The 19,974-nt window shown below is 36.0% G+C and overlaps 1 protein-coding gene across 7 annotated transcripts in view; it reads left to right on the top strand.

The window, feature by feature from the left end:
• UTRN (utrophin) overlaps positions 1–19,974 on the top strand; it is a 349,507-nt gene that overhangs the window by 312,165 nt on the left and 17,368 nt on the right. For all 7 annotated transcript variants that reach the window (XM_066178907.1, XM_066178906.1, XM_066178908.1 and 4 more), the window contains 6 exons: positions 1,069–1,235; positions 3,648–3,759; positions 10,053–10,189; positions 11,824–11,862; positions 12,101–12,166; positions 15,599–15,664. In XM_066178907.1, coding sequence (XP_066035004.1) covers positions 1,069–1,235; positions 3,648–3,759; positions 10,053–10,189; positions 11,824–11,862; positions 12,101–12,166; positions 15,599–15,664 — 587 coding nt within the window. The remainder of the gene's footprint in view (positions 1–1,068; positions 1,236–3,647; positions 3,760–10,052; positions 10,190–11,823; positions 11,863–12,100; positions 12,167–15,598; positions 15,665–19,974) is intronic.

Raw genomic sequence — 19,974 nt, 5'->3', positions numbered from 1 at the left:
AGGCTGCATCCCTCATCTCACATGAATAGATCAGTCCCTGGTCATTAGGAGAGCGTAGAGAAAATGTCTAGCTGTAGCTGCATGTCAGTTATCTCAACCCATTAAAAACAAATTGGTGAGGAAGAAACACCTTTCTTTTCATGCTTCTCCCTCTTAATGCCAAAAATGGACTTGGACCATGAATAGGTTAAGAAGCTTAAGCATTGCTTTCCATCATGTGCTACCATTTAAGAATAACTTTCATTTTAATCTTTATTTTATTCCTTCCATTGAGCTCAGAAATATGACCTCTGTTATTGCTAATGAAGTTGATGAATGTAATACCTTTATAGCTAGGCTCCTCTGGTGGTCACAACTCAAAAAATGTGGAAATGTATTTGTTTGCTTCTTAAAACACTCGTGTTAATATATTAGCTCTGCTACATTCCTTAGTGATTGCCTATAAATGGCAGATTCCTTTCTTGCTCTTTACTTTGCTGTTTGTTTGTTACATGCGTGTGTTGTGTTTAATGTGCTCAATACAAAGAACTCCATGGGCTTATAACACAATAAAAAAATCATGAGTCTTGGGGCAATCAGTACAGACATGCAAACACTACTGACTTTTAGGATTTTGTCGTCAATCTTAAGTCAGAAGACAGCCATGTCTTCAGTATGTCTAAACTGCAGAATGTGCTTCCCTTTTATGCCCATACTTATTTTTCAAGAGCTTTCAGTTGAAAGATGGCTGTACTATGCACTCTGTTACTTCTTTACTATGGCCTCCATCTTTGCTACCATCTGTCTATTCTATCACAGCTGTTTAATCTTCTAAAGTCTTACTGACTTGTCTTTATTTTCTTTTTCATTGAGGCTAGTTCTTGTATCCTCTAAATGTTTTTGGATTAAACTGTCATAAAAAGAATTCGTGCACATTGTTGGGGTCTTTTTTCCATAGAATCCTATGGAAAATCTACGTGTGGGCGTCTGTTGTTTTGGTTTGTGGGGGCTTTTTTGTTGGATGGTTGGTTTTTTTTGGTATTTGGTTTGCTTTTTTTAAAATTTGGATATGGGTTTTTCTCTCCACAGAACCACAATAAGCCAGAAATAAGTGTAAAGCAATTTATAGATTGGATGCGCTTAGAACCACAGTCTATGGTGTGGTTACCAGTTCTACACCGTGTGGCAGCTGCAGAAACAGCAAAACATCAGGCCAAGTGCAACATCTGTAAAGAGTGTCCAATTGTTGGATTTAGGTAAGAGGAGAGGTTTTAGGTGCAATGTTTCTCTGAAAATATCCACATTCTTAAGTCTTCCAACAAATGAAGTTCTTTCTGTCTGTTCTTCCTCTGTTTTGCTTCTTTAAGATGGGATCTGTCACCCACAGTGAGGCCACAGTGTGGCCTGAGCTGGTGCAGTTCTGGGTCATGCAGTGCCTCTGTTAGACACCCAGTAGTCCTGTGGCTGACAGAGGTACATGTAGGTTTGGATTGGTGGATCCAAGAGATAGCAAATGAAGTATAAATTTATAAATGAAGTATAAACACCCCATGTGTTCTGTGAACACAAGATCAAAAAGGAGGTGATCAGTAAAAAAAATGTGGACGGTCTGTCTGCTCTCCTGCATAAGGCTTTGGAAACTAACTTATGCCAGGCAGTATAAAACACCCTTCAGCATCAGTCTTGCCTTGCTGAAAACAAACAGTGATGCATTGCTGTGATGAGACTTGCAAAGTCCCTGTCTATGTCCCTGAATATAATCTAACTTTTGTCTTTTCAAAGAAAGGTGTAAATTCTAGAAGAAAATATTACATGGGGAATATTCTCCATATTATTCTCCTAAACTGTAGTTGGTACCCTTAGTAAGTATTACTGTGATTAACATGCATTTTTAAAAAGATTGCTGCAGTGTATAAAGTGATGCAACCCCCATCTCCAAAATCTACAGTAGAGACTAGAGTTAAAGTTCAGTGAAACTGGCTTTTTCCTCTGCTGTGGTCAGGGAGTCTAATGTATTGTCTAGGAAAAAGATAAAGCAGTCTATCATGTAAGTGTTTCTAAGATCTTTCTTCAGGTATCTAGGCAGATGAGTAATTTTTGTTCATTGTGCTTTCTGTTCTCCATCTTTCTTTTTTAGAGGATAATAAAATGAATCCTGAGGTCAGATTCATCTTGCTTAGTTTTAGGAATGCTGGCTTTAGTCAATCTTACGGGATTGAGCTAGCAACCCTCTTTTTCTTTTTTTATTATAAATGTACGTATGTGAGTTTTTGCAGAAGTAATAATCTGATCAAACTTTGTTGCCTGTCTTAAGAGAAGATGAAACTCTCTAAGTGTTCCTGCTTTATTATCATTTGAGGAAGCATAGGGAGACAAAACTCTAGCTCAGCTATGTTATACTATGTGCAGGAGGGCAGAGAGACAGAAAAGAAGACAAAGACCCATTTAGAATGGGTCATTTTAAATAATTTATACAATGAAGTTAAAGATCTGCAACAAGAGCATCTAGCATCTTAACAGAAGGTAAATGTAGCCATTTAATGCACAGCTCTGAGAAAAGATTATAAATAATTTTAAACAATTTGGATCAGCATCTTTTGAAGTGAACCTTTACATTTATAGATACATACTCTCTTGCAAAACAAAACATAAAACTCAACAGGGGAAAATTGTGGATGGGTACTGAAAACTACTCTCAGGAAACAATTTAATTTAAACTTTAACTATTCAGTAGCTATTCAGTTTGGTTCAGTTAGCTCATTTTAGTTTCATACAAATGATATAACCTCATCCAGTCAGAACAACCATAGCATAGAAACAGTGGGTGGAATCTGGAGTTGAATTGTTGATTTAGGCTAAATAAAGAAATAGATCATGCTCCTGGTGATTACATTTAGTACAAGGGATACTGTAGAAGTTTGTTATCCTATTTATACATACATTCTCTTGAAAAAACAACCAAAAGTAAACAAATAATTATATATTTTAACTGAATTTTAAACTATTCTTAGAATTCATGAGTTATTGAGAATTTAATTTCTCAAGAAATGAAAATGTGTGTAGAATTTCTGAGCATCAAAATGGTTTACAAACCTTTAATTTAACTCTTGAGTGTAAAAACTAAAATAAACCAGTCTGGTTTATAAAAGTTTCTTTGAGATAACACACGAATAGTAAATAGAGGAGAAGAAAAACAAAAATAATATAATTTAAAGTCAGTAAAAACTTTAAAATTATAAATTCTTCCCAGTCTATCAATGAAGCTGATGCCTGTAAGATTTTTCTGCATCAAAGCTGCTTGGGCAGCAGGTGGTTGACAATGGCTCTCTGCATTGATATGGAGACAGGAGCTTTTAAATACTCAGTGAGGTGTGTAGAGTAGGAAGGTTCTGTGGACTGAGAGGGCTGCAGGTTTGCTGTGTCCCCTGCAGCTGCTGCAGTGGCACTGGTGTCCCTGGGCCTGCAGCCATGATGAGTGTTGGACATGCCATGTTCTGGTTGTGCACACTCACACACTTCAGAGTTCTCTTGGGGCTAATCCCAACAAACTCACTGTGTCCTTGTGTTGCTGCTGCTGAAAAGCAGGTGGCACCATTTCAGAGAATAATTTGCTTTGTGAGGCTTAATTAGAAGTAAACCTCTAATCACTTTGTTTAATGTCCCCACAGGTACCGGAGCTTAAAACATTTCAACTATGATGTCTGTCAGAGCTGTTTCTTTTCTGGCCGTACAGCAAAGGGGCATAAATTGCATTATCCAATGGTGGAGTATTGTATACCTGTGAGTACCAATTTACTCAGTGTTTCTAATGGAGAACAACCCAGATTTGAGGTCTAAATTTCTTTCATAATCGTTGTTACCTAGGCAGGATTTCTTTTTCATATGTTTAATATGGCTTATCTTCCCACCTTTCTCTTGAAGGCATCAGGAACTTTTCGGGTTTTGCTGATTTTATGTGGGGAGCATTTGGATTCTATAGAAATGGGTAGCAGTATCCACCTCTGAGAAAACTTAAATTTCACTTCTGATTGGTGAAACAAAGTTTGAATATTAAATGTAACTGCTGTTCTTATATATACACACATGATAAGGGTAAGAACATGTCAGAGAAATAGGACTCCCTTTACTCTTGCAATACTATGGCAAAGACTATTTAATATTCTAATAATGCATATTCATATTTTTAGGGGGGTGTCATCTATCTTTGTTTTCAAGACCAGCATTTCCTTGCTTCATGAAAATGTGATTAGAAATAGGTTGTGTTTCATTCTGTTCTGTAATTGCTATACTGGGATATATAAAAGTTGATGTGTAGCTGGAAAAAAATAAACAAAATTGATAGTTTTTAATGAGAAATGGTGTAGAGATTCTAACCAGAAATGGTGTGAGATATTTACCAGCAGTAGCTGACGAATGCATTAACATTACTCACGTAATTTCATAACACTGTATTTTCCTAATGATGTTTCAAACGCAATTTTTAAAGGAGATTCCTAGGAGTCTTTCTTAATGGAAGGAGTGGCTGGGTTGCTACATGCAAATAGAACTCTCACTTTTTTTTATCAGATTCTTGTTTACATTCACAGATTTTAACTCAGCCACAAATAAATTAATAGGATACTTGGTATGTGTTCTATACGACAGTGGTGAAAGGTCTGCATGCTCATAAAAATTCAGGCCAGATTGTAACTAGAGCTGATTCAATAGAGGAAATTTTTCAATAGTGTCGCACAATACTGTGGGTTCTTATCGTAGCAAAAATTCCTTGAGTTACTTGACTCTTTTGCTGTAGTTGTTGGACTTACTACCTGCGTTTTCCCTCTCTTTTTTTGTCTGGCATGTCTTCTCTAACGGAATTCGAATTCTATTAAGTTATGGTTTTCCTTCATTATGGTCAGAAAAAAACATGAGTAATGTTAATGTATTTTCATTAGTTCTCTAACCAAATGTTAGGATTTTATTGATAAATTGGCATGTCAGGGTATACTCTGAAGAATATTTTTTAAGCAGATTTGTTTTTTCAGCTGGTTTAATGTTTATTGTATTTTATCACATGACCATTCTAACCTCAGGATTTGTAGGTCTATGAGTAGACATCATTAAACATTCACTTTTTTTTTTTCTCCTTATAAGCCTCATCTTTAGTGGAACAGAAATGTTCTTTGTTACTGCCTGTAATATGCAGAAAATTCAGAAATTGAGATGTAAGGAGTGTTGAAATAGATAATGCTGCTGGTCTGCAGGATAAGATATCCTTCCTATTGAGTTAGTCAAATACAGATTACATCTGACATGGGGTGTTGTACTTTTCCTAGAACATGATGGTGTATTTCTGATGAATTCCAGGTTTTGTCTGAGGCAGCAGATTTGATATCTAAGATAAATTTTCAGTTCTTGTTAAACAGGTTCACATTATGTAACTGTGAGCCATCCCATTTACAAGTGAAGGCTGACAAACTGAAAAATATATTCTGGAAATGGCTGGAATCCTCTCTGTCCCTGGGAATAGAGATAGCTTGTATTATAATGAAAATTTCTGTTACTGCTGCAGAAAGAATGTAGTTTTAAAGCAATATTAGGTGTAAAGTAAGGTAACATAAGGCAAAAGTCACTTCTTTCCATGAAATATAGGAGGAGTGAGGTGAATCCACTATGGGATAATAAGGGGAGTAAAGTTACATTCTTGATAAGGGCCAGTGTAAAAGAGGGAAAAGGAAGGAACTTGGGAAAGTTTTAAGTAGAGCAGAATAAAAGAAATGGAGTATAATTTAGGTGATGCATAAAACTAGAGATTCAGCATCAACCTCTGTTAATTTGGAAGCTGAAGATGAGAGCTGGCATTTTATTTGGATCCTGTGAGTACACTCTGCTACCTCCATTTCTGTAAAAAGAAATGACCCATTATATGAACAGACCTAGACGCCTGTTAGACTTCCATAATCAGTACCCACATGCAATCTATTTTAACTAGTATTATTTGGTCTAGGAATGAAGAATTGATTTCACAAAAAGAATCCTGTATTGTTTATTCTTACTATTTGTAATAATTCACTGTGGTTGGTATACAATTTGTTGCTAAACCTCTCTACATATTGAACTCATTAAATGCAATGCAGTAGCCAAGAACCGCAAAATTTTTTGCAGTTAGTAGAATGGCTTATATGTTTAAATGGAATAATGCCTGAAAAATAACATAGACCTGGGTCTGTGAAATAAAAGTACCAAAGGCCACTGAATTGTTCATTAGAATCCATTATATTACAGTACAAATAGCTTGAACAGGAATCCACTCTGCCTTTTCAATTAAATTCAAAGGCTGTTGATGTTAAAATGTTGCTTTCTTGGCCAGTGTTGAAAAGCAGAGTATAAATGCATGTACTCATCAAACTGCATTAATAAAATCTAGCTTCACTTTCTTACTGCTAATGCATATTAATACATTTTTATCAAGAATACTCACAATAAATAGGTTAAAAAAATGCTTCCATTACTTAAGCTGACATTTAGAACTGGAGCTTAGTCACAGATGGAGGGAAGACCATTTAGTTGTCTTCAGGTGAGCAGTTCAGCATATAATATAAAGGGATTTTTCAGAAGCACAGTAAGTTCTTATCAAATTTAAAATAATGTGGAGATTGGGTTAAGGAACATGTTCTCCATTTTAATGAGTTTTGTGATATTTGTATTAGGTAAGATTTTTTCTTAATTTCAGATTAGGACCATTTACCCCACATAGCTATATGTAGCTAGTGCATTTTAATCTGTAATGCCATTTTGCACTTTCCTACCTTGCAATTTCGTTTTCTTGGTCATGAAAATAAAAAAAAAAAAATTAAAAAAAATCCATTATAATGAGTTATGTCTTTTCTTTCATCCAGAATTTAGAGATCAGTATGAGAAGCATCTGAAAGCATAATTGCCTCTTAAATACTAGAAATGCAAAGTTTTTCTAGTTTGTTTTTCACCTTTACATATTCTTTTTCTGATAAGATGGGAAAATAAGATATTTAATATAGAATTTTATACAGATATGTAAAAATATTCTTAGTTTTTCCTAGCATCTAATTTGGTAATAGTCCTACATAACTGCCTTTATTTTTAAGATTTTTTGAATGGAAATCCTGTGGCACTTGTGTTTTATTAATGTGGCTGAGCTTAATGACAGCATTCATTAGTGAAGTTCACATCTCTTCTGGGAATCAGTTTTTCTGTGTGTATTAAAACAGCAAATTGGTTTTGTGTTGGACATAATAAATGTAATCAAGAGAATGATATCTTAGGTGGAGACTAGTCATCATTTTACATAGGTCGGTGAAGTGAAAGGGATAAGAACATGGGCTTCCATTATTACTCTTTCTTTGAAAAAGAGAATAGTGAGAAATAAATAAAATTGAATATATATAATGTGTATGTATTATGACTATTCTATACTATTTATTAACGTTTCATATATTTGTTGTAATTTTTATATTAAATTTTACTGAAGCCCTGCAATTAGTTTCTTACAATCTTGGTATTACTTTTTACTAATGAAGGCTTGTTCTATTTCCAGTAGATTGAAAGCATATACCAACTGGGTTTTTAAGATATGGAAAACATATTTCACCATGCTCATTTTTTTTTCACTGCTTTCCGTGAAATCCTGGTTTCTTAAATTTTTGTTGGGTTACAAGTAATTGTATCTTAGTTTACAAGTAATTGTATCTTTGTTGCTTATAACTGTCTTTGTGCAGCGCTGATGCAGTTTGTCAATTGTTACAGATTATAGCTAGTGACATCTTGAGATGTCTTGCTACCAATGGTTTTTTAGTTGTGTGTGGCAGCTGAACTTTGTCGTACTCTAGGAACTGAGATTTTAAATTGAATTCAAAAGCGTGGTCTTTAGACTGAATTTTCAGTGAAGGAAAGTATTTTTTTCTTTGCCTTTGAAGTAGTTCTGTAACAATGGTGCTATTTGTCCTATTGATTTGTGTGGAAATAGTCAAGATGTCTTGATGTGAGGAAGTGTCCAAGGTACCTGCTAGTTTTAATTTAGAGGATAGATTCTTCACAACAGTGCCTGGCTATTCTTTTTGTAAAAGGAAAATGTTATAGTACATCTCCCTTGCATGATTTTGGATTGGAATGTGTTTTGTGGTTATATGCCCAAAGGAAAAAAAAATAGAAGACATTTTTAAGAATTGCACCTTAACTGCATGTAAATCAAAATAGTTCTTTCAAATTTGGTCAAATTTCACTGGTTAGTATTTGCAGTGCTCAGTCAGAACACAGTCATGTTAGTCCTCTTTCTGAGAATCAAGTTGTCATACCAAATAAAGAATACACCAGAGGAAAAGTCTGGTAGCTCAGTAGACATTTATTTCTACAATGTGTAGGTATTAAAATTTTCATTCCTCGGCCTTGAGACAGAGTTCCATCTGTTGGAGTTACTATTGCATGTGAATAAGCAGCCCTTTGCATTGCCTCATGCTACTTCTTTGGATGGTGCAGCGGTTGGAGAGATGCTTACTGAGAAGGATTTTGTGAACCCTCCCTGGATTCACTTTTATTAAAATTCAGGGGTTCAAACAACCCTTGGTCACAAATTTGCTCTGTTGGTTTTCTACTTTTTAAAGCCACATATGAGAAACTCCTATCAACGCCAGTTTGTTTTACTGTTTTTATTGCTTGTCTGATGTGCATTACAGAGTTTGTAACTGCATATATTATACATACATTAAAATATATAGATGAATATGGAAGGTTTTTTATGTTTTGACAGCAGAGAATAGTTTGCCTGACCTGCCCTTAGGTCTCTTTGTAGTACATCAGGAAAAAGATTACAAAACTGCAGTCTTCCTCTCTATTTCCCATGTGGTTGTCCTTTGGCTTTGGCATCTTATGATGCTAACAGACTTCTCCCAAAGCAGAGGGTACAGGAATGCAATTTGTAGTTTGTTACAAAGGCTGGACTGGAAGTCTGTAAAAGCTGTTGCAAATCTTCAGGTAATTCTGGAGGTGAATGGCCACGTTTTCTTTACTGCTGTTGCAAGAGAAAATGCTTAATAGTACTGGTTGGAAGGGGATGTTCTGTTGAAATACGCAGTACAGTCTGAGCTCATACACTTTAAAGGCAGACTCTATAGTATTGTTTCTTCCTGCAGATCTCTTTATTGCCATTTTTGCCTTGTATTTTATGCCTGTATGTATCCCTGCTTTATAGCAGAAGTTAGCCAAATAGTATTACCAAAGTAATACTACCATTATTGCTGTGATTTTCACCGGTTAAAGGGATTTTTAAAAGCAGTTGAATAAATTTTAATTTTGTTCTCAGGGATAGGGTGGTGGGCGGGGAGGGAGCAGAGAGGGATGGGGCTAAGCACTTAGCAGTTTTGGAAGAGGCTGCATCAGTCACGACCAGTAAAAAAGTTGCGGAGAGGGATGGAAGATATTGATTGTAACTTGTAAATTTAGACTTGTGGAATCTTGTGGCTAATCTATGTCCTAATCTTACTTCATGGTAGTAAGGACACCACTGAATCAGTCTGAGTTTGTTACTTCAGGCACTAATTGTTCTTATCAGGCCTGCCTGTGCTTTTGAATAGTGCCTGTACACTGGCCACCACTTCATCTGTGCATTATTTTGACTCTGGAATATTATACATAGTGGCAGAGTTACCATCTTGTGGTAGAGTTTTCTGTTGTAGGTCTAGAATGGGAGGCAGTGAGTATTTTGTCAAACTTTGTGAATATAGAGCACTGGATGAATATAGAGACTGGATATAAATGCTTAGCTTAATACTTGAACCTGTGACAATTTTTCTCTAATTTATAAAGTAATTGGTAAATGCATTTATTGCTGGGAATTTGAAACCTTGCTATTATTTTCCAGTAGAAGAGAATTTTTAGGTGCATTAGCATTATTATTGTACTGTATCTCACGATACTTAAAAGGCAGTTTTAGCATCATCGAAATTTCAAAGTTCTTCCTTGTATTCTTTTTCAGAACAGTACCAGCGGTATTAATCAATAATACTGACATTAAATCAGTACTATTTAGCAATGTTGAGTTTTGTTTCTTTTTTATTTTTAAGACAACATCTGGTGAGGATGTACGGGACTTCACGAAGGTGCTGAAGAATAAATTCCGGTCAAAGAAGTATTTTGCAAAGCATCCCCGACTTGGCTACTTACCTGTGCAGACGGTATTGGAGGGTGACAACCTGGAGACGTAAGCTTGGTTTATAGACCAGCTGCTCCTGGAGTCACTGGTCTATTCTTTCAGAAACAAAAAGCTGAAACTCAAAAGATGGCCAACAAAAGTTGCAGAGCCTTGTGCTATATTATTCTGTATTGTTTCACATTATTTGCAGATCATCTCTATTATTTTTAAAGTAGCGTATTTTATGCTTAGGTTTTTATCAGCATTGTATTATAAAGCTATGGACTTTACGATGTCCGTGGTAATGGTCAAAGCAGGTAATTTTGGTGGGCACTGAATAGCTGTTTTACAGAGTCCTTTTGAGGAGACTGGATTTTTGGAACTGCACTGCTTATTTGATTATGTCAAAATTCCTGGAATTAGAAATGTCTGACTTAATTAGGATCCTACAGGCTTCAGAAATATTGGTGACTTAATCAGAGAGAGCACTCTCAGTATCTCATTGGTATTATTTATGGCACTGACACAAGTGCTCCACTTTGTTTACTCACTTGGCAGTTGTCAGCAAAAGACACTCTTACGAGAGCAAAAATTAAGATGTGTTGACAGGATGCTAGAATTAGTTTCATGGCTTGACTGTCCCTCCCATCTTGGAGTCTGTGGCACTCCTGCATTGGCTGAACACAGCACCACTTAACAACAGCCCAGGTGAGGCTTCAGCAAAGACACTGCATTCACACAGCAGCTCAGTGCTAGTGCCCAAGGTCTGAGGGCTTTCATGGCTATAGGGCTGTGCCTGCAATAAGTAAACAAAACCTCCTCGTTACCAGTTTAAGATAGAGGAGGAAGTAATCTGAAAACTGCTTGATTGATTGACTGGCTTCTAAGGAAGCAAAGTACATTCAAATGTTACCTACCAGAGCAGTCTTCAGCTGCCACCAACACAGGAAAGCAAAGCTGCTTTAATGTGATGAAAGTTTGCCAGTGCTGACAGAAATTGGAATGATAAAACTATAATCACAAGTCAGGATAAAATTCTGTCGGTCTAGTCATGTGGGAAATATACAGATAAATTGTCAGCACCATGCTGAGAAAACTCTTGGCATCAGTTCTCCAACCTGTAGGTGGCAATAATACAGTAATACATTCCTTTTAATAAATAAAATAAAGAAAATAAAAAATCTTTTATAGTTATTCTAGTGTGAGAATGTAATACAATATGTATTTACCTCATTATTTTTATGCATAAGGAGAAGAAGCATTGCTATGACTTATGTGGGGGGTTGTTATTGGTGGGGTTTTTGCACCCCACTTTTTTTTTAAATACATTTATTAGTAACTTTAAAATGAAAGTTCCAGTACTTGAGCAGAATTTAAATTAATTGATTATGGTTTATGAACTGCAGTTCAATCAGTAACTCTGATTTGGATTTTTCTTTGAATTGATTTTTATGTAACAAAATTAAATATGTAGGTCAGTCTTCTGTCTCTCCATGACAAGTGGCAGTATTTGTTGCTGTCTCTTTTCTACATAAATTGTTACTGGTTCAGGGTGGGTTGCTGTTTAAAATATTTTGTGTTTCTCCAGCTTTCTCTTGCTTAAATGGTACTAAAGTTTTGGTTTCATGGTTTCATTCTTTCTCTCTCTCTCTCTCTCTCTTTTTTTTTTTTTTTTTTTTTTTTTGTCGTCGTCTTCCTTACAGTCCTATCACTCTCATCAGTATGTGGCCAGAGCAATATGAGTGAGTATGCAGAACCCCTTTATCTGGAAAGCCTCATTTGCCAGTTGTTTTCTTTTAGCTCGGTTGCAGCGAATCTGATGTCCCTGAACTATAGGGCATGGCTGACCCAAAGCAATAACAAGGAATACTGTACATGTATTTATTTGTTATCAGTCTAACTTGATTTAAAAATAATGTTGTCTATATCATGAATTGCTTTAGACACCACTAATTTATTTTATTATTATTTTTGAACTAGTCCTTCCCAGTCTCCACAGCTGTTTCATGATGACACACACTCCAGGATAGAACAGTATGCTACTAGGTAAGAGAAACATGGTTTCTCACTAGTCCATTGCATTTTGTGGTTGATTTCTGCAGTTTTTAATACATACTACTGGTTGGATATTATTTTTTAAAAAGATATCATTCTCTGTACTTAGAAGTAAGTAGAATGTTTTTTAATCATTAGCTTCTGATTGTGGCCAAATTAAATGTAAAAATACATGTGTTAAATCTATCATCTCTCATACAGAATAGAAGCTGTTGCAAAACTGTATTATTTCTGAAATGTACCATTATTGGCTTCTTTCTTCATCTTTAACCTTTGAAATAAACTGGACGACTTCTATATATAGGGTTTCCCAGTAGGATATTAGATCCAGGGTTTTTTTTTTCTTCTGTGATAGGCTGACACTCTGCATTACTGTTGGCTTTTAGCAGAGTAGATTGTAATTATGAATATTTTATGTTGTGGCTTTTGTGGGGTCACCCAAGTCCTGTTGTGATAAAATGTCTGTTGTGCCAGGTCCATCTCAGTGTTTCTGTGTTTTGTTAACTCACTTCTGTACATTCAGAGCTGGTAATCACAGAATCATTAAGGTTGGAAAAGGCCTCTAAACTCATCAAGCCCAGCCATTAACTCTGCATGACTGTGTTTACCACTAAACCATGTCCCCAAGTGCCGCCCACCCCCACATGCCTTTTGAACACTTCCAGGGAAGGTAGTTCCAATTCTTCCTTGGGCAGCCTATTCCAATACCAAACCACCTTTTCACAGAAGAAACTTTTTGTAATATCTAACCTAAACCACCCCTGGCACAACTCGAGGCCATTTCCTCTCCTCTGGAGTTAAGAGCGTCATGATGGTGAAACATTAACCGGAGGCACCCTCTCAAAATATAAGTCATAGGAACTGACTGGGTTTTGCTTTGGATGTTTTTGTTGTTGTATCTGATCTCCACAACTGGAAAACAATTTTAACTTTTTCATTTCTTTGAATGAAAATTCAGAGTGCATGTTTAGATTAATAGCATTCTTATTAATGGGCACCTTAAAAATCTTCAGACCAGTTTTTTAAATGCCTAGGATATGCTGCACATGATCTTTGCAGCAAGAGAAAATAGGGCAGGAAATAAAGCTGAAGGGCTACCTACAGTCAGCCAATTTTTTTTTTTTTTGTCCCTCAACAGCAAATATTTTCATCCTTTATTAGTAGTATGGCACAATGAAATACAAAGTCATTATAGATCTTTTCAGTTATTTGAAACAGGTCATTCATATAAATCACCCAACATTTCTTTGAATCTATAACTTAGGCCATGTTGTAATCAATTAAAACCCCGAACGAGACAAATTAAATTTCTCTAGAGAGATGGAAGAATTTTCTGTCTACCTATGTCCTTTTTTCAGCCTGTGGTTCCACAATACTGTGGCTTTTTGTACCCAGATGAAGCTGCAACTCTGGACTCCCACTGAGGATCAGTGGAGATCCTAGGTGCAATAGCTGTTTTCCCTCTCCTCCCCCTCACCTCTTGCCAGTTCTGCTTAGGATGAGATTGGCTGAAGGTAGACTGTGTGCTACTCGACTATCATTCAGGACATAAACTTAAATCTGTACCTGCTATGTGCAAACATTGCTTAGCAAAATCAAAAGCTTACTGCTAATTGCCTCATAGGTAATCTGTCTAAAACTACTCAGGATTGTTTTTCTTCCAGCAATAAAATCAAACAAAAGAAGACATCATTCTGTGTCTTCCATATAAATTCTATTGTGTCCTTTCTAGTTGAATCTGTTATGCATATGTTGCATATGAAATAGTAAATCTTTCTTATTGTTCTGGTCTTTTCAGCTAAACATCTTTAAAGAAATATTATCAGGGCTTCCCTAGTAAGATAGTGCCCAGCAAAAACAGTATATTAGGGCTTAAAGCCTTCACTGTCACAGTTTGGAGAACATTCAACTCTCACTTTTCTGTTTACTAAATCCCCTGCTTGGAATCAGGTACCATCTCCCTGTTCTATTGTGCTGTGTCACCTCTGAGTTGTTTCTAATTTCCTTCCTCAGCTTTCAGTTTTCATCCTACCATGAAGGCTCTTTGCAGCTCTAGCGTCCCTTCCCGTTCTCTCTGTGCTCCCTGATTAGGGCCATCTGCTGGTTCCATATACTATCCCAAGGAAATCCTCATAAATGATGGAGATCCTAAATGTGATAATAATGCTGTAATCTGCATTTGTGAGTTGGAATTCACTATGGGATTCAGGGCAAGCCCTTCTCTCTTAAGAGTAAGGGGGCTTGTACTACTTCCCTTTGTGACAAAGGGACTATGAAGATTAATTTGTAAAATTGTTTCATCAAAAGATTTAAAGATGCTGAGCTTAGCAGCTTTATAAAGGTGACTTGTAAGCATGTTGCTCACTGTGAAATAGATTTGTTTGAGATGCCCTAGAGCAGAGATGATCTGTTTTGTCCTGAGTCACTTCAGAGATTCTCTTCCCTTCAGGGGTGATGTTGGATCACAGTGTCCTACCCCTGCTATGGTGGAATAGACAATCAAGATGACATCCAGTGTGTGCCTTCATTTGTTCTTCTTCTTTGACCCTCAGGACTAGTAACAAATGTACAGGAGGGCAAACTTGCTCCATTCTAAAAGAAGTCACCAGTTTCCTCTTCTTTAGGGCCTTGCACACTCCCTTCAAAAGGAAGTTTGAAGATGTCTATAGTAATGCATACTGCACTTGCAAAAATATATGTGAAATTAAGATATCTTTATTGTGAAGAAAATAGTCATATTTGGTGCAGTTGAATATATGTGTAAAGCATTAAATGTTCCTCAATTTTTATTTACGTCTCTTATGTACATAAGGTACATCTTTCCTGGAAACTTGAATAGATAGAAAATTTCTGCTTTAGTTTTAAAGAACTGTAAGACCTCGTATACACGGTCTAATAATCTGGTCTTTTTAGATTAATTGCTTCCAAAATGAGGAACTGTAGGCAATGATTCCCTGTAATTATACTGCTTTTTGTGCTGTTTTACAGGACTTGTCTGTCCACAGTGTGGTATTATTTGCCAAGCATAATTTCAGATGTTGCATGTGCTATATTTAAAAAGGATTCATCCTCTTTTGTTAGTCCAGCTTCAGAAAATTCAAAAAGAAAACCATCTGTGAAAACATCTCTTTAACTAATTTTGCCATGAGAGTTGTGGTGATGCTAATGATAATTATACTAGAGTTAGAAAATACGATTTTGTTGTTGTTTGGCAAGTAGAATTAATTAATCATAGCACAAGTTTCTCATAAAAGTCCTCTGGATTATAGGGTTTTTGTTACAAAATCTAGGAGTTTATTCCTAACCGTGTATACAAAGATTGCCATATCTGAGCAGTTAGGAACTAGAATTGATTTTCGCACTGCCTCTGTTTAGATTGTGCAGCATGTTGTCTGAAAGTTGTGGTCTTTCCCTGCCTTTCAGGCTGGCACAGATGGAGAGGACCAACGGCTCCTTCCTCATGGATGGCAGCTCCACCACCGGGAGCGTGTAAGTAACTCAGACTCATTACACCTCTCAGGAGGTTTGGTTACAGATTTATGGTATAATCTTCAGCAGTTCTAGCTCAGGACTCAGTCCCAGTGAGAGCAGCTACTAAGTAGAAGCCCAAGGATGCCTTCATAAGTTTAATTTTTCCAGGCACAGTTGTGGAAATTGGAGATGTTCACTTGACGATGTGTGGGAACTCTATGTTTGTCAGCCATTCTGCTTCAACATGAGGATATTTCATGTGACTAGTAAAAGGCCACAGCCCTGTTCGTTCTACTTTCTATTCCTTTTCTGCTTTTATCATAGTATAAAAGAAAACAAATCCTTTTTTAGGCTTTTGCTAGACCCTAGACAACTTCTTAAAATAAAAAATCATCTGTACTTTGAAGATTTTTCAGAGCCAGAACAGTGTTGCTACTTCTTGTTTATATTTAAGTTTTCTGGCTGCTGATCCATCTGTTTATACCTGGAATTGTCCTATGCAATATACATAGTCCTACATTAATTTTACCAATTTTCTTTTTTTTTTAAATTATGTGTCACTTTTATTGTAAAAAACCTCAATTAAAATGCATTGGTTCTATACTTGGAAAACATAGAACCTCTTGAATTGCTGATGAACTAAATACTTTTTTTTAATGTAGAAACAAATGTTTTAGCCTCACTTTATCATTAGTTCAGTTAATTAAATCAGCATTGTAGCACTCTGCCTCTTCTAAGTTATTTACAAATACCATCAGCATTTTTAACGAGGAAAACTGAAATTGTTCTTGTTCAGCTTTAGTTAGAAAATGCTGCTGGTCTCAGTAATAGTTTCATTTACTGTTTTAAATATGGTGAAATAATAGTGAAATTACTCCATCCATGAGTGTACTAACAGCTTGAGATTTAAAAATACTTTGCTTGAAAGAAGCACATGTGACCCCCTTTAAATATTGCCTCTTTCCTGATTAATTAAGTCTATTTACATGCCAAATAAAATCTTTTTTCATGCGAACAGTTTTAATGTGTTTCTGCCATTGGCACACTCACCAGTCAGAGAAATGCAGCCAGAATATTCCCTTTTGATTTACCTTCCACAAAAAAAGAAGAGCAAACATACAGTCATTTGGCAGGAAAGCTGGAAACTTGAAGGCAGCTAAATGCTCATACACTTGAATTGTGTATTTAGAAGTTAATGAGCCTACTCATATACAAAGACAGAACAGCCATCCATCCCAGTGGTAAAGGGGAGGGATGTATGCTTAATTTTTACTGGCAAATCAGCTGTTGATTTTAAAGCAATTTCCCTGCATTCCTTTTCCTTAGAAAAAGAATTATCATCATATAAACTTGTGTACCAGCATGTGATAGGTACCTCTGAATTTGGGTCTCAGTCAGGGGACTGTTACACAAACAAATAAGGGTAAGAAAGTATCCTTGTACACAGTGGCACCTTCTGTTTTATTTTCTGATTACAATGCATGTTCTCATTAAGGCGTAAGTACTGAAGTGTTCAAAATTCTGAAGGCCTGTGTTTTAAGGTTTTAACTATTGTCATAGAATCATTTAGGTTGGAAAAGACTTGTACTATCATTAATCCAACTGCCCAAGTCCATGATTAACCATGTTCCCAAGTGCCACATCTACCTCCCTTAAACATGTGCAGCGATGGTGACTAAACCACTGCCCTGGGCTACCTGCTCCAGGGCTTGACAGCCCTTTTTGATGAAGAGGTTTTTCCAGGGAAATACAGAGCTGTGAAGTTTGTATCCCAGTTTGGATCAGAAGTTGCTGAAACATTGGGAAATTAAGATTATCATTCAGATCCCTTCTTATTTTTTTAAATGCCATTTAACATAGAAATGGGGATGGTGTAATCATTCTGATATGGATGGATTTCAAAGGAGCAGTTTGAAATGTGAATACATGCTTTTTCAGTTCAGATGTAAATCCCTCAGCCAAACTTCCTTTTTTATACAGTATTATTTCAAACATTCAGGAAACAATTACTAGTTTGGAAACCAAATTCTGTGCTTCTCATAATTGGATTTCTGTTTCATGATCTTTTTTATTGGTCCTAAAGAGTCCTTCAGTTTACTGTGAATATAGAACAGAGGCAGTGTTGTACTTGATTTTGCAAGTTACTTCTTTGGTCTTGTCAGGTTCACAAGCTCAGCAACAATACTTTTAACACTCTTCATGCTTCAGAGATTATATGTAAGAAGTCATGTACATTTGAATAAGAAAACTTCTGCTCTTAGTTAAACATAATGAGTTTATTCTCAGGAATATTTTGCAATATGCCATTTGATTAAGAAAGCGCTCATCAAAGATAATTCTTGGGTTTTAACTAACCTGTTTTCTTGAATGTCATTGTGACTTCTAGCTCTCTGACTAAGATTTGCTTACCCTCCCCTTTTCAAAAGATGTGTGAATTTCATTAAAAAATGCATTTTCCTTAATAAAATCCCCAGTTTTAGATAGCAAAATAAATGGCATGGTCTCTACTGTAGTTTGTCCAGCCTTTTAAAAAAAATTCTAATGCTCTCATGCATGAATTTTCTGGTGCAAATACATTCATTGAATAGAAATATTTTCCCTTCATGTTGCCTTCTCTTTGGATTAGACAGTTCTAAATGTTTAGGCTAGAATGTTGTGATGGATTTTGTTTGGCTTTAATTCATGCAAAAGCTTCTCCATCTTTAAAGCAGACTTACCTATTCACAAATGAAGATGAGCATAAGGAAAAAAATAAGTCTTTACAACAAAGAATGATAAAGTGTTCCTGACAGAAAGCTATGCCTCACAATTTGAGAAATCATGGTGTAGTAGAATGAAAATAAAAATTGTTAGAGAAATAGGACAAGAGTGTAACTCTCCTATTCCTGTAATGTATGAGCAATCCAATCCAGCCCATACTGAAGTGAATTGCACTGGGCAATTATATTATTATACTTCTGAATTATATTATTATACTTCTGAAAGTATAAGTACTTTCAGAATAAACACAGATGCTCAATTGCTATTTTCTACATTTACTACCACTTATCTTCCCATCCATTGCATTGTTAATGCTATTTCACGTTTATCCTAAGGCAGAGTTGGAACATACCTGAAATTTTATTTGTTAGGGAACTCTGCACTCAGGTTCAGAAGTAGTAACAGATTCAGAAATGCAGGCCATTGATACTTTTACCTGGCGCTGCTACTTGATGTGGTATAAGCCAAACTGGAGCCCCAGTATGTAGTAACTAAGTACTGTGACATAAGTGTTTAAAAGGTATTTTTTCACAATAAGAAATTTGTTTCATGTGATGGTAAAATTAGGAGAAGAACAACAAAATTAGACTAAGGATTTTTGAGTACCTTTTTCATCCTTATTCTAGTATGTTTCACAGCATCAGTAGGTCAAGGTACACTTTATTTGGACTAGAACACATAGTGCTTAGTATGAGAGCTACAGCAAAAATGAAAATTGTCAATGAAGTAAGTTCACAAATAGCCACATCTTCCTATATTAAATCCAATCTAGCAATCAGTTTTCTTAATCAGATATAATTATAAAGTAATTAACTGATGAAAGTGGTGATCAAGAAATCTGAATTTTTCTTTCTACAGCATAGTCTAATAAAAGGGAAGTTATATGCAGCTTTGTTTGCCTCTTGGTTCCTCTATATACAATGCATGTTTTGGAATAGACATCTTGAAAATACATGTCCACAAGGAGAATAGGATACTTCAAAGGCTGTTTTCCCCGGGCTTCTTTTTTGGGGTGTTCTTTTCCTCTGAGATGTACTTCTTTCTAGTCTGGCCTTCTGGTTATCTTGTTTCCTCCTTTTTACTGTAGTGAAATGCAGAATAGGAACTACAGCCTCTGCTGTCGAAGGACTTTGTGTACTTCTTGTTGTTTCTCAAAGCGCATAGGGTATTCAATAAAATAACCACCAAGAAAGAGTGAGCAATTAAATTTTGCATGATGCTTTTATTTTGATTGCTGATTGCCGTCTCCTGCCAGTTCTACAGAACAATGTCCCAGATTCTCAAAATGAAAGTATTTGCCTGGCATTGAACAATGACCTTATGTTGCAGGTCATTTGAAGCCCTGTTCTGGGACTTCTGTGCTATTAATGAATCTGTCCTAATTACAGTCATGAGGTTTGTTGGTGCAGGTTCAAGACTGTGTTTTTTTCAAACTAGTAATTTTGCAGGACAGACCGCAGGTAGAATACATGGTAAAAATACACTTTTGCTTCAGAAGACTTCCTTTATCAAGTGCCTGTGAAAAAACGTGCTGTCAGTTGCAACATGTGATGCCTAAAAAAAGAGCA

This window comes from Chamaea fasciata, unplaced genomic scaffold (genome assembly GCF_029207755.1).
Source record: "Chamaea fasciata isolate MVZ Bird 193981 ecotype frontalis unplaced genomic scaffold, bChaFas1.0.hap1 SCAF_3, whole genome shotgun sequence".
NCBI lineage: Eukaryota > Metazoa > Chordata > Aves > Passeriformes > Sylviidae > Chamaea > Chamaea fasciata.
Note: the sequence above shows the minus strand (reverse complement) of the source record. Positions and strands in the feature narration are given on the sequence as shown.